At 42.1% G+C, this 12500-nt stretch overlaps 1 protein-coding gene across 2 annotated transcripts in view; it reads left to right on the forward strand.

Annotated features, from left to right (window-relative positions):
- Positions 1 to 12500, forward strand: part of LOC137991971 (scaffold attachment factor B2-like) — a 21866-nt gene that overhangs the window by 8572 nt on the left and 794 nt on the right. Inside the window, exons 5-9 of one of the 2 annotated variants that reach the window (XR_011121629.1) lie at positions 292 to 571; positions 1388 to 1537; positions 1855 to 1990; positions 5081 to 5248; positions 6252 to 9327. Coding sequence is in view for 1 of the 2 variants with exons in the window: in XM_068836988.1 (XP_068693089.1) it covers positions 292 to 571; positions 1388 to 1537; positions 1855 to 1990; positions 5081 to 5248; positions 6252 to 8275 (2758 nt within the window). In the remaining variant the exon portion in view is untranslated. Of the gene's footprint in view, positions 1 to 291; positions 572 to 1387; positions 1538 to 1854; positions 1991 to 5080; positions 5249 to 6251 lie in introns of both variants that reach the window. The other variant, XM_068836988.1, reaches the window with a different exon arrangement.

The raw sequence follows: 12500 nt of genomic DNA on the forward strand, positions 1-12500 counted from the left end.
ATATTTAATGAGCCTGAGGCAAATAATTGTTTTAGTGTAATTTTCAGCAGTGAATATCAAGAAAGTGCAAAACAAGGGCTAAAACAAGATAAAAAGGCACGAAAAGTGCTTGATTGGCTTAGCAGCCGCGCCTCCAAAATGTTATATTCACCGGGTAGCGTGGTGGATATAACACTAAATTCTTATATTCACCACTGAAAATTATACTAAAATTAATTAGTTGCTATTCTGCAGAAAGGGTGGAGACAGTGTAAATCTTGCTCATGCTATTCCTTGATTTGTTTTGGACAGTTCATCAGATAAAGAAGCAAAAGGCAAAGTGAGTGAAGCTAAAGGAAAAGCGACAGACAGCAAGACAACCAAAGCTGCAGATAAAACAACTAAAGCGGCAGATAAGACACCTAAAGCTACAGATAAGACAGCAAAAGCTACAGATAAAACAACTAAAACACCAGGCAAAAGCACATCGGCAAAAGACAAAAAGGAAACTGGCAAGAGCCTGTGGGTGAGCAATCTGTCATCTGTGACGAGAGCGGCAGATCTCAAAACACGATTTAGTCAATACGGAAAGGTAAGGCTCTCTTCTGGGACCTAGCATAACCAAGTAACTAACCTCTTTTGTTAGTGGATAAGGTGTACTCTGATTGGCTACTCAAACTCTCAATATCCTTTGCTATTCACCTTCAAACAGCTTGGAATAGATTTGCGCCCAAAAAAAGTGTAGTCATTGCAGGAATAGGTAAATGAGTTTGTAAGTAATTAGACCACAAGGATTTTAGCACCATTGTAAGCAAAAATAATAATTTGTCTTTACATGCATCTGTGCATCATTCCATTTCAAAGTCGTGGAAATTTTCTAAGTGTGAAAACAAAGCAACTTTCAGGATGATCCAACTTCACTACAACTGTCTTTATTCATTACATCTCTTCTTTCCTTTTCTTGTTTAATAGGGTGGTTAGTGTTAATTATAGAGAGTGGCGCAATCCTAGATCATGTGTCTAAATGAATAGTTTTGAATGAAGGTGCAGGGATGGCGCAGTGGTGAGAGCACTCGCCTCCCACTAATGTGGTCCGGGTTCGATTCCCAGACTCAGCATCATATGTGGGTTGAGTTTGTTGGTACTCTACTCTGCACCGAGAGGTTTTTCTCTGGGTACTCGGGGTTTCCCTTTTCCTCAAAAACCAAAATTTGATTTGATTTGCGTTAACTTGTTAATTTCAATTTACAGTGTCCCCAATTAGTGCTCTACAGCACTAGAAGATTAGACACTTTCCTTTTAACATTTGATGCTGTTATTGTTCACTTGTTCATCAGTTTTTCTCAATTTTGTTTCTATCCTTAACCCATGCTGTTGTAAATCTTGACAATAATATTGTTATCATCAGGTTGTTGGGGCTAAAATAGTCACAAACTCTAAAGCTCCTGGTGCTCAGTGCTTTGGACTGGTTACTATGTCAACAAGTGAAGAGGCAGCCAAGTGTATATCCCATCTTCATAGAACAGAGCTGCATGGAAAGACCATTACAGTGGACAGGGTAATTTTCAGTTTTGGTGGTTCAAAAACAACAAGGGAAAACTGTGGCCCTTTGTACACTGGTATTTGAGTCTAAAAATTAAGGAAGAGCTGATGAAAACTCTAACTGCTTTCCCAGTGAGAAGGGAGCAATGTCTCTTTTTTCCTGTTACCCATGAAATGGAGCTAAAATTGCATTAGATGTGCAATAATTAAAGGTGTTGCTTATAACAATTTTGCAGATATTGGTGTAATTAATTCCTGGTAGTATTGTTTTGATTTGGCTTGTGTAGTTCGTTTCTACTTTCCTTTACTGAAAGGGAGTCTTTATTCCTTTAGGCCAAAGGTGACCGCCTACCTACAACACAGTCTGGCAGCACGGGTAAAAAAGTGGCAGACAAGAAGCAGACTGTCAAGAAACCAGCTGAGAAAAAGCCGGCAGAGAAGAAACAAGCAGAAAAGAAAGATAAACCAGGTAAGTTCTCTATCCTGTATCCATCTTACTGCGATTTTCATAATTCTGTGGAATCTCTTTTTCAAGCGCCAACGGCCAAACTGTGTTTTGACTTCCGTCAATAAAACTCCCGAGTAGATCCAAAACCACGGATGCTGAAATTGATTGATGCGTGACTAACTTACCAATTAGCATCTTTGGTTCCCATGGTACATGCGCACATTCGAACCTTGACCCCAATGGAAAGTGGTAGAATATGTAAGAATATTTTTACTGAAGAACCTCCGAAAGGATATTATAATGGTTCGTGAGCTATGAACTAAACGAAAACTCCTATTCACTTTCCGGAGGCAGAGTTGATCTTCCCGGGCTATGTTTGGAAATTTGATCCATGGAAGGCAATACTCCGTTTGGCGCTTAGCACTTGCAGGTAAAATTTCTTAGAATTGTGAAAATTGCAGTAAGCAAGCAATGGTACATGTACAGCAATCCATAACTACAGCTCTGAAGATTGCATGGTCGTGTCAAAGGTAAGTGTTTTACAGAATACCAAGGACACCACTTGTCAGCAAGTTTAACAAAGCAATTGCATCCTGATGTCACGGTGACCTTTCCATCCATATCAAGTGTCGGTAGTGTTATTTACAGGAACAGTTGGATGGTGGTTAACCCAGATTTAGGCACAATATCAGGGGTTCTTTTTATTGAGGTTTCTTTGGGGACTGGCACCAAAGAAAAGTTGATAATAATTTGAACTTTACAGCAAACATATTCATATAAGATGCATAGCTCAAGTTATATGCCTGATGTCCAGTGTACATCTTACGTGTAGATGTTGGTAGACTGTCAACCACCAAGAATGCCCCCTTGGTGAAAAAAAGTTTGTTCAAATGTCAATTACCACTAATCTGCGATTGGATGTCATCCTAGGGTTAAACTTTGCCCGTCAAAAGGGCCTCAACCTTGGAGTTTTATGCCGAAGGAAAGCAAAATTCTGAGTCAAAATTGAAGACAAAAAATCTTTTAAGTTGAAAACAAACTGAAATTGGAAATTAATTTCAAGTGATCCATGATCCCCGTAATCGGGCTATGGGCAACTGGGCCCAGGAGTCAGCCATAGTAAAAGTATAAGTTACTTTTGTAGTGGTATGTGTAGAAGGATTTAAGAGGGACGACCAAGAGGCTTTTATGACAGCAGCCAATTTTTTTTTTTTTTAAGTCCACTGTTCGACACTAACACTTGCCCGATTGCCCGGGGAAAGCGAATTGTATATCCGTGGGCAAGTTAAACAACTCCTTTTGCGGAACGATTTGATTTGCAACGAAGAAAGTGACCAGTAATAGTAGTCACCGCAAACACGATAAAAAAAATAACGTTACATCTCTTTGCTGTCATTTGTTTCTCCGTTAAAAATATCTTAGTACAAACCCCAAAACTGATTGGAAGGCACAAGTTCGTAGCCGCCATCTTTCTCCGCGCTAAAAGAATGTTATTTACAATGAAACCCACTTTTCGCACGGCCAAATACGCTACGATGATGCTGCTTTGATATCGAACAAGAGCACAAGAAAATTCTACCTTAAGTCACGCAATTTCAACCAGCTTTGAAAGACTTGAAGAACATACTATTGGACAAATGGCATTTAATTCAAAACCAACCTAATCTCAGAGAGATATTCAAGGAATCTCCCTTGATCTCTTGTAGGAAAGGAAAATCGCGTTAACGTGATTCCCTTGTATTGCACTGCGCATCCTTTTCTGCGCATAACAGCGAAGGCATGTTCGTATTCAGGCCTGGCTAAGAGGTTTTATGGACAAATTTCACGGCTCAGTTCTGTTTTGTTTGTCTCACAAGTCTCAACGGATATTTCTAAACAAACAATGTTTAAATTTAAACAAAGTTGTTTGTCTCACAAGTCTCAACGGATATTTCTAAACAAACAATGTTTAAATTTAAACAAAGACTCGTAGCCATGTGTGAATATTGATATATCGAAAGTGGCCAAAAACATTTCAAGATGGCGAACTTTCGTGCGGGAAAGCTCGCTTGAAAGAAGAATAGCCGTTTTCACAGCATGGCAGTAAAGAGCAAAACGGGAAACTATTTAGACTCTCGCAAAACAAAAAGTCGAGTGATAGCCTTGATGATGCTAGAGTGTCATTTCACTCCGAGAGTGAAAGTGAAACCGCGCTATCGGGGAGACGTGTTGTCGAGGGATCGAGCTTGGTTTGCTTTCTGTTTTCTGTTAAACGAGGTTTGTGACATCTCTTTTTTTTAGCATACATTTATTCTCTTACTCCTCCTCTTTTTGCTGTACGTCAGAAAAAAAAAGTTACCATCTCTTTTGGACACAAAATTGTCTCCTCGACATCACGCACCCGAGGAATATTTGTAGTCAGTGCCTTTTGAAGACGTGCGCCTGTGCCATAAAACAAACATTAAATTGTTCCTTTTGAACAGTACAATACACCTTTTTGTTATTTCAAGAATTACGTCAAAGTTGTGCTTCCTGTTCCTGCAAAACGTAGCGTGAACCGATGGAACAAACTTGTCCTTGATAGATGAAGTCGCAAAGATTAAATGAGTAACTTGAGCAAGTTACATCTCGCAAACGAGCTTGGTGACCCATCTTTTTAACTGCACATTTCGAGTCACCATAATGTATGGAACACTGAATCGAGAAAAGTTTAAAGAAAATCTTACGACAACTTCTGTTACTAAGGAATCACTTTAAGACATGCTTGTCAAAGCAAAACTGTCAAGGCTACTAGAGCACCATGGTCACTGAGCAGGAGTTGCGTTGGTCTTTCAAACCCATTGTACACACATATAACACAAAATTGAAATTTCTACAAGCCTCCTTTGAGTTTTAATGGGCAACAGGTCTTTTAGAAGGTGGGCAACCGAAAAAAAAAACCGTGGGCAACCAAAAAAACAAAACTGGTTGCCCAAAGGGCAAATTGGTAAGAAAGAAAGTGTCGAACACTGATAAGCTGGAGTAAAATTTTAAGCTTATCCCTTCACTGGTCATAGCAAGGCTCATAGAATTGGCATTATTTATAACATGTATTTTCTTCTGACATCCTGGTTTTTTTTTTCCTTAACAAAGGTGAATCGGCAGAGAAATCCAAAGCTAAAACTGATGATAAGAAACAAGCAGACAAGGCTAAGAAGCCTGCAGAGAAATCAACGGGTAAATCCACAACAGCCGCTAAAACTTTGGCTAAATCAACCACTAAACCTACTGCTAAATCAACACCAAAACAGCAGAAGTCAGGTCAGTTTTTACATGTAGTTAGAAATTGATCTTGGTATCGTGTTGTCAGGAGTGCATTATCTTTTCATTGCTGTTCCAATGTTTTTTTCGTCTTTTGTTCTTATGCTAGATTTCGATTGTTTGTTTGTCTTTTAAACAATTTTGGGGATGTTAGTGTTACACTTTCCTGTCTAAATGATGGTCATTGTACATGCAATCAGCACACACCCACGTTGTTGCTTGTCTGGTAAAACTACTTCACATCCGTAGAATTTCACATTAAATCCAGTCTTTCAGTTGTCGTTCTCCTGGCTGCATTGCTTCGAGCAGTCTTTCACACGCTGCCAATGATGATAATGACGATTGTAAGGACCATTTGTGATAACCAGGATGATGCCATCATTGGAGCCAGACGAATTTACTATTGCCGTGGTTGCAGATGCTGTCCTAACCTATTCAAAAATTTCCTAACTTAGCTACTTTTCTAGTTTGGAATTTCTTAAGTCCTGATATCAATAATGGTTGATACTCTGTAATCGCTAAATGTGGCTTTCCAAAGAGGAACAGTTGTTGTCTAATAGTTCTTAGAAAATACTTCCTTGAACAACCACCTCTTCACGTTGGTAATTCTTCTCTTGCTTTGTCAACAGTTGGTCCATTCTGTGAAACTCTCTTTACTTGAAAAACTTTCTCTAGATTTCCTACTTCTCTAGAGTGGTATATTTGTACTGCTGCACTACAACTGTTGCGCATTGATACTAAGAACGCCGGACGCCCGTCGTTATTGCCTGTTCAAGAAACGTTTAGATACCATTCCATGTTGAAGTGTTGGAAATGGTTTCAAGAATCCCTGGGGGCTTACTTAAGGAAAAAGAACCAACCTCTCTTTCCAGTGATAACGAATGAAGCTCAAAACAAGTCCTTGCCATCTGGAAATCTGTTTGTCTAAGTATTTGTGGACATGCTATGTTTAACAATGAGAATAAAATGTTATGTTTTGTTTTATAATGAATGCTAATCACAGGAACTACTGCCAGTGGCAAAAAAGAGGATGATTCAAAACGGGCGACGTCAGTACATAAAGACAAAGACAAAGCCGATTCTGCCTCAACTAAATCGACAGACAAGGACAAGGACAAAGAGAAAGAGAAAGACAAGGACAAAGAGAAGGAGAAGGATAAAGATAAAGATAAAGAAAGCGAAAAGGACAAAGACGAGAAAGCAGCCACAACCAACAAGAGCAGTAAAGAGAAAGGTGGTGAACGAGCATCTCCAAAGATCAAATCTCTGGACGAGATTCGGCGTGATAGGCAGGAGAGACAGCGACAAGACCGAGCCAAACAGATCCGAGAACAACGCGAACGCGAAAGACAAGAAAGGCTCAGACGTGAGCGAGAAAGACTTGAACGTGAAAAAACGGCTGAACGCCAACGCGAACGTGAGCGAGAAAGAGAACGCGAAAGGCGTCGACTGCAACTGATTCGTGAACGCGAGATCCGAGAAAGGCAAGAACGAGAGCGTCTCCGCCTGCAACGAGAGATTGAAAGGCAACGAGAACTCGAACGACAACGTGAAAGGGAACGACGGGAAAGAGAAGAACGCGAACGTTTGGAAAGAGAACGCCGTGAACGCCTTGAGCGTGAAAGACTCGAGCGTGAGCGTATTGAACGTGATCGCTTACAGCGCATTGAAAGAGAACGCTTGGAACGTTTGGAACGCGAACGCCTTGAGCGTGAGCGACTGGACCGTCAGCGATTAGAACGTGAACGATTAGAACGCGACCGACGAAACTTGAAACGCCCTGGCGCACCATTTGAACGCGGTGATCCTGCACATGCTGAGAAGCCTGTGGGCTTCTGGCAAGAACCGAAACGAGCTGCAGTTGGGGAAGGAAGACCCCGTGACTTTTTCAGTGCCGGTTTGAACGATCGTGAGAGACGTGACCGCTCTGATGTGTCCTCTGACAGGCGTGACTCTAGAGGAGGACATCGTGATGCCGGCGGCCGTGAACGGGAGACACGCAGAAGTGAGGAATATAGCCGTGCTGATGAAAGGCGACTGAAGAAAGATGAGAGAGAGCGCCGCAGCGATGACAGCCATCGCGGAGGTCGTGACAAACCCTCCGGACGTGACCACGACCATTCTAGAGGATCGCGCGAGCGTAGCGGCCATGAGAGCAAGACTTGGGCAGCAGCAACTGAAGCAGACCTGTCAGGTGCTAATGTTGGTGTTCTTGGGGCGAGTATGGATCCACAGAAGAGTTTGAGCATCCTGTTGGAGCGTGCCGGTGTCAGAGGAATCCTTGGGTCCGGACCAGGCGCCCAAGCCCACAGCGTTCGTGCTGAGCTGGGGAAAACCATGGGCGGAATTGAGGAGCCTACCTGGCGCGCACCTGACCCGAGGGACAGCAGGCCTCCCATTCCCCAAACTGATCGTGGCCCAGGTTTTAGTCACGGTGCTTCTGGTCTTACAGACATAAGATCTGTAAATGTTGATGCGCGTTTTGGTTCCCATCCACTAACTACAAGCCACCGTGCTGTGGGTCTTGGTGCAGGCGTGGAACCCAACAAGCCGCCAGCGCGTGACTGGCGTGGCTCGCATGCTCCCACCTTGTCGTCACGTGACCGAGATGCCTTGGCTGCCAGAGAACGCGAAAGACCACGTGAGCGTGGGGAGGAAACAAAACAGAACCTGCCACGTGCCGGAGCGATCTATGATGCCCGGGATACACGTCCACCAATCAGCCGAGCCTCTGCGCCAGCCAGAGGAGCCTGGGCTAACAGTCAAGCTGGTAATCCAGCGCTTGGTTTAGCTAGTGCCGGGCGACCTCCTGTGGATAACAGATCGCGTGCTGCTATTACGGCAACTCGTGAGACTGCCCCTGCTCCGTGGAACCCACCGGTGAGTTCACTAGCTACACCAGTGGCCCGAGGAGCCTTCAATGGAGCTGCAGTGCCTGGACCAGAGAGGCGACACCCTGCGGCGGCCGATGTGAGATATGACCCTTACAAGGCGCCTCAACGAGTCAGTATGATGCGAAGATATTGAAAGAACTGAACAGTGGCTTCTTCTCTCAGTTGATTAGGACGATGTTAGTTTAAACGTCTGTGCATTTTTTTCAGTTTTGCTTATAAATTAGAGACACTTAACGCGAGCTAAGCAACTGTGTACACCATCTGTTGGACGACTTTTTCTGCAAACTGACGTTAAGTTTGTCGGTTTAAGTTTGTAGGTTTGAAATGCCGTTTTCATTATCTTTTATCTTGGGCGTATTTAGGCAAATAAGCTCATTTGAGGGGCAATTTTAGATTTTTTTAACATGATCTTTAGACAAGTGCGAAGCAAGAAGTTGCTTTCGTTCGAATCAAGAAATTCTTCATTGTTAGAAAGATATTACCGATTTCAGTTTTAACCACAGGTAATTAGTAGATGCGTTAATTCATCAGTTTAATGGTTCAGTTGCATATGCAATAAAGGCCACCCAGTTTCACTCAACTTGTGCCTAAAGTTTCTACGGACCAGTCTGCCAAATCGAAGCGCAGAATCGAAGACTGATCTGCGCAGTGATGTCGTTTTTAAGAAAACACCTCAAGGGAAGTTCGTTTCAAGATGTCCAAAAGGATTAAAAGAGAGGTAATTGAGGCAATGCTGAAACAGATTTTGTCCAACAAGCTTCATTAAACAAGACGGCACTGCGACGACAGCAATTGGTGTCGTAAGATATTTTTCTTAAGTTCTAGTTGCTCCCCGTTTGTCTTACATGACCAACAACATTTAGTCAAGTTTGCATGAGGCGAAGCGTTGCAACTCGGAAAAAGGGTTCGGTTCAGAAGAATTTTCGTCGAAGTTAAACAATATTGCGCAAGTTTTAAGTAGTAGCGTAAGTGAATCAAGCACAAATAAGTGGGCTACGCTGATTCGTTTAGTTAGTCCGTATTGCCTTGGTTCCGAAGCGAGACTACTTAATTGTGCTTGTTTTGCCAGTCACTCTTAAACGCTCAGTCATCTATTGTGTTTGGTTTAAAAAGCTTATACAGGTAACTTGTTTTTATTAACCATTGTGTTCCAGTACAGGAAACTCGACTTTTACACGAGGAAAGGTGAGATGTTTGTTATGTCTTGACTATTGGGGATGGAGATGGGCTAAGGCTCTAGAAGTTATGCACCGTGCTATTGTTTGTCGGTTTGGATTACGAATTTGACGCTTTCGAGAGCCTGGCGCAAAGGCAGTTTTAAGCGAAGACGTTAACCGCAAGTGGGACCCGTTTCTCGAAATTTCGGAAACTTTTCAGGTGCCTCAATTCCCTCTGTAGCTTAAGGAGGCAGAGGTATCTGGTCATCAATTTTCACAATCATTTTGGTTCAAACACCAGCTTTTATAAGACAAGCGGATGGCAGTTTTACAAATAGCTTTTCGGACCCGAAAAGTTAACGAGACTTTCGAGAAACGGGGATTAAGTCTCGTTCATGTTGTAAGGCGTACTGCCCCTCTTACCGAGATCCTTGTTGGTCGAGCAGAAAATAGTTCAAATGGTCCAGTGTGATTTACATGGAAGGAAAAAAATTGAGGCCATTTTTTGTTTGCTACAGAATGGTTTCTATTGTCAGGTGGACCTTTATTTTGAATCAACAGACATTTGTTGTTATCCCAGACCCGGAGTTCAAAAGCCGATTAACGCTAATCCCAAATGCTGTTCAACGCTGATATTCGGCAAAACTTTACATGAGATAAAATCAATCGTGAACAACAAAAATAAGTAAAAGAAACTTTCACCAAAAAGTAGAAAACAGGAAACAATCCTGGATTAACTTAATCGGCTTTCGAACAAACGGGCGCTGTAGTGACTAAAAGGACGTAAACAAAATCCAACACGATATAAACCACAATGAAGTTTTTCATGTAAACACGTCCGTTGGCCGAGCCAAGCCTGATATAAACAGGCTACACGTGCACTAACACTTGAAAGCTGATGCGGTTTAGTCAAGGTACATTTACAAGGACAGTGGCACTATTGCGCATTCCTCCCTCGTTCAAAAACTCCCGGTAAATGTGTTCTCTTTTGTCAAAGACCGATGCACTTTGTTGTTTCGCGACTCGTTACGCATGCTGACTACCTCTTCATCCCAACCTTCGACTTCAAACGAATTCCGAACAGCACACTTGGTCATCCCTGAAAATGAGATTGGACGTTTTGTATCATTTACACGACACAATATCTCATCTTAATGCTCACCGCTGTAAAAAGAATGAAAACAGGCGGAATTAGAGCTTAAGTTCAACGAGAAATAGTGTATCTGCGCTAAGCCGCGCTGATCTACAGTATTTAGGTCTAAAAACCCGCTTTGAAAACGATTAGCTTTCAGTTGTTTTGCTGGGTACCACTATGTGCATGCATGTACTTTAAAAATTCGGCTTGTCAGGAGGTTGTCTCGTTAGTCTAGAGGATATGATTATAGACCATTTTCATAAATGGCGACCTTTACATTCTTTTGTATTGATGTTAATTAGACCCACTGCCCTCATTTTGAAACAAATATTCTTTTGAAATTTGCTCGCCGTAGCGAGGCTAGAAAGTCTTAGTAGCATTAGAACAAGAGAATATATTTTATTTTGCCGCCATTGTGAAAGGTTTTTGAGAAACTGGATTGAGAAACCATCAATCGGGGTTAGACTCTCTGCCTCGCCGATTTTGAATCTTCTCAGCATGTTTAAAGTGTTTGTTTCTTTAAGTAGATTTAAAGGTTGAAGCAGATTGTACGTCGTGTAAGTTGAATAAAAAGTTTAAATCTCCGGATGGCCAAGTTTGCTTACAAACAGCGCAATCTCGTTCCCATAGCCTCTGTTACCCTTGTCCAGCCGAACGGGCGCTGGAGGAAACTCTGGTTTTCGATGAATAACTGCGCGTGCGTGAAGGGTCTTCTGACTATGCGGGAAAAGTCAGGCGTTAAGAAATACGGCTTTTTCCTCTAAAGTAGAGCTGTCTCTACTAAGGACACTCAGTAAGAGGCTTTAAAGAATATTTTGCACAATTCGAACGATACAATCTGTAACCTTTCGACTGATTTCAGGAAGTTGATAGCCGTACGTAGTTGACTTCCTTCGTTCCATAACAGAGATGAAACCGTTTATCAGCAGTCAATCAAACATGGCCCTTTTTCGATTTGACCAGAATCTCTCTTTCCCGACCGCTGGTCAAGGGAACGATGACTCTTGGAACGAGATTGCTAACAGTGTGATTTTTAAATCAAACAGGTACCTTTGCGAGTGAAGTTTTTACTCGATTCTCCAGTATGTCTGTGGTACTAGTACGCGAAAAAATTCGTGCCGAATCTGAAACCGAGAAATTGAAGAGTTTAGGTTTTGTCTGAGCCTCTTATCTTTTTGATCTTGTGTGAAAGAAAAGAGGTGTTTAAATGAAGTCTGGACTACTGTTTTGCTTTTTGGCAACTACGTGAAGGAGTAAGCGAGACATCAGCGCGGGATAGCGCTATACTAAGCCCGTTTTTTTTAGAAAATGGAATAGCATTTTCCACTCCATTGAACAGTCTCATAAATTCTTACTCGGAACGCAAATCAGAGAAAATGTCTCATTCCTGGATGGTCACCCTCTCAAGCCAACTTTGTACCTCTGTTAACGTCCCTCATGAACATTTCGCGCAAATTTAGGTGGAGTTTCTTTCCCACTAGACCCTATTTGCTCGACAGTTTGTTTTACAAAATCAGATCACGTGACAATACTCATCAGATTTGATCATGAAATTGGTGCTTGCTAACGTGAATATGTCCGACTGAAAGAAAATACCTTTACGTAAGGAAGTTAAGGTTCACACTGCAATCAGGTTGAGACTTGGTGCATCTCTGGTTTGGAGAATTTACGAATGTCGCTGATAGAATTGAAAGACGCGTTTTTAATGTACCTTCACAGTTCTCAAAACAAGAGAAGCATCAAGCTGTGCCAGAAAATTAAAGACGAATAAGGGATTTAAAACTGTGGAACTGCGTCGTTGGGGAAAAACACGAAAAGTTAGCTTCATCAATCCAGTTGACAAAGGCAATGCAGACACTATCGGAAATATCTGCGAGATGGAAGTGTTTATGCTGCTGTTCTTATATCTTGCACGTGCTGCCGAAAATGAATTGTAAACGTCATGTTGTGGAGTCTTTTTATCCCTTGGTAAAAAAAAGGCGACTGGCGGAAGATTGTAGTGGACAACTCTTTCCGGACATTACTAAACCACGAAACTGCGAAACACTATGTATGACCCCATCATA

This window comes from Montipora foliosa, chromosome 2, assembly GCF_036669935.1.
Source record: "Montipora foliosa isolate CH-2021 chromosome 2, ASM3666993v2, whole genome shotgun sequence".
NCBI lineage: Eukaryota > Metazoa > Cnidaria > Anthozoa > Scleractinia > Acroporidae > Montipora > Montipora foliosa.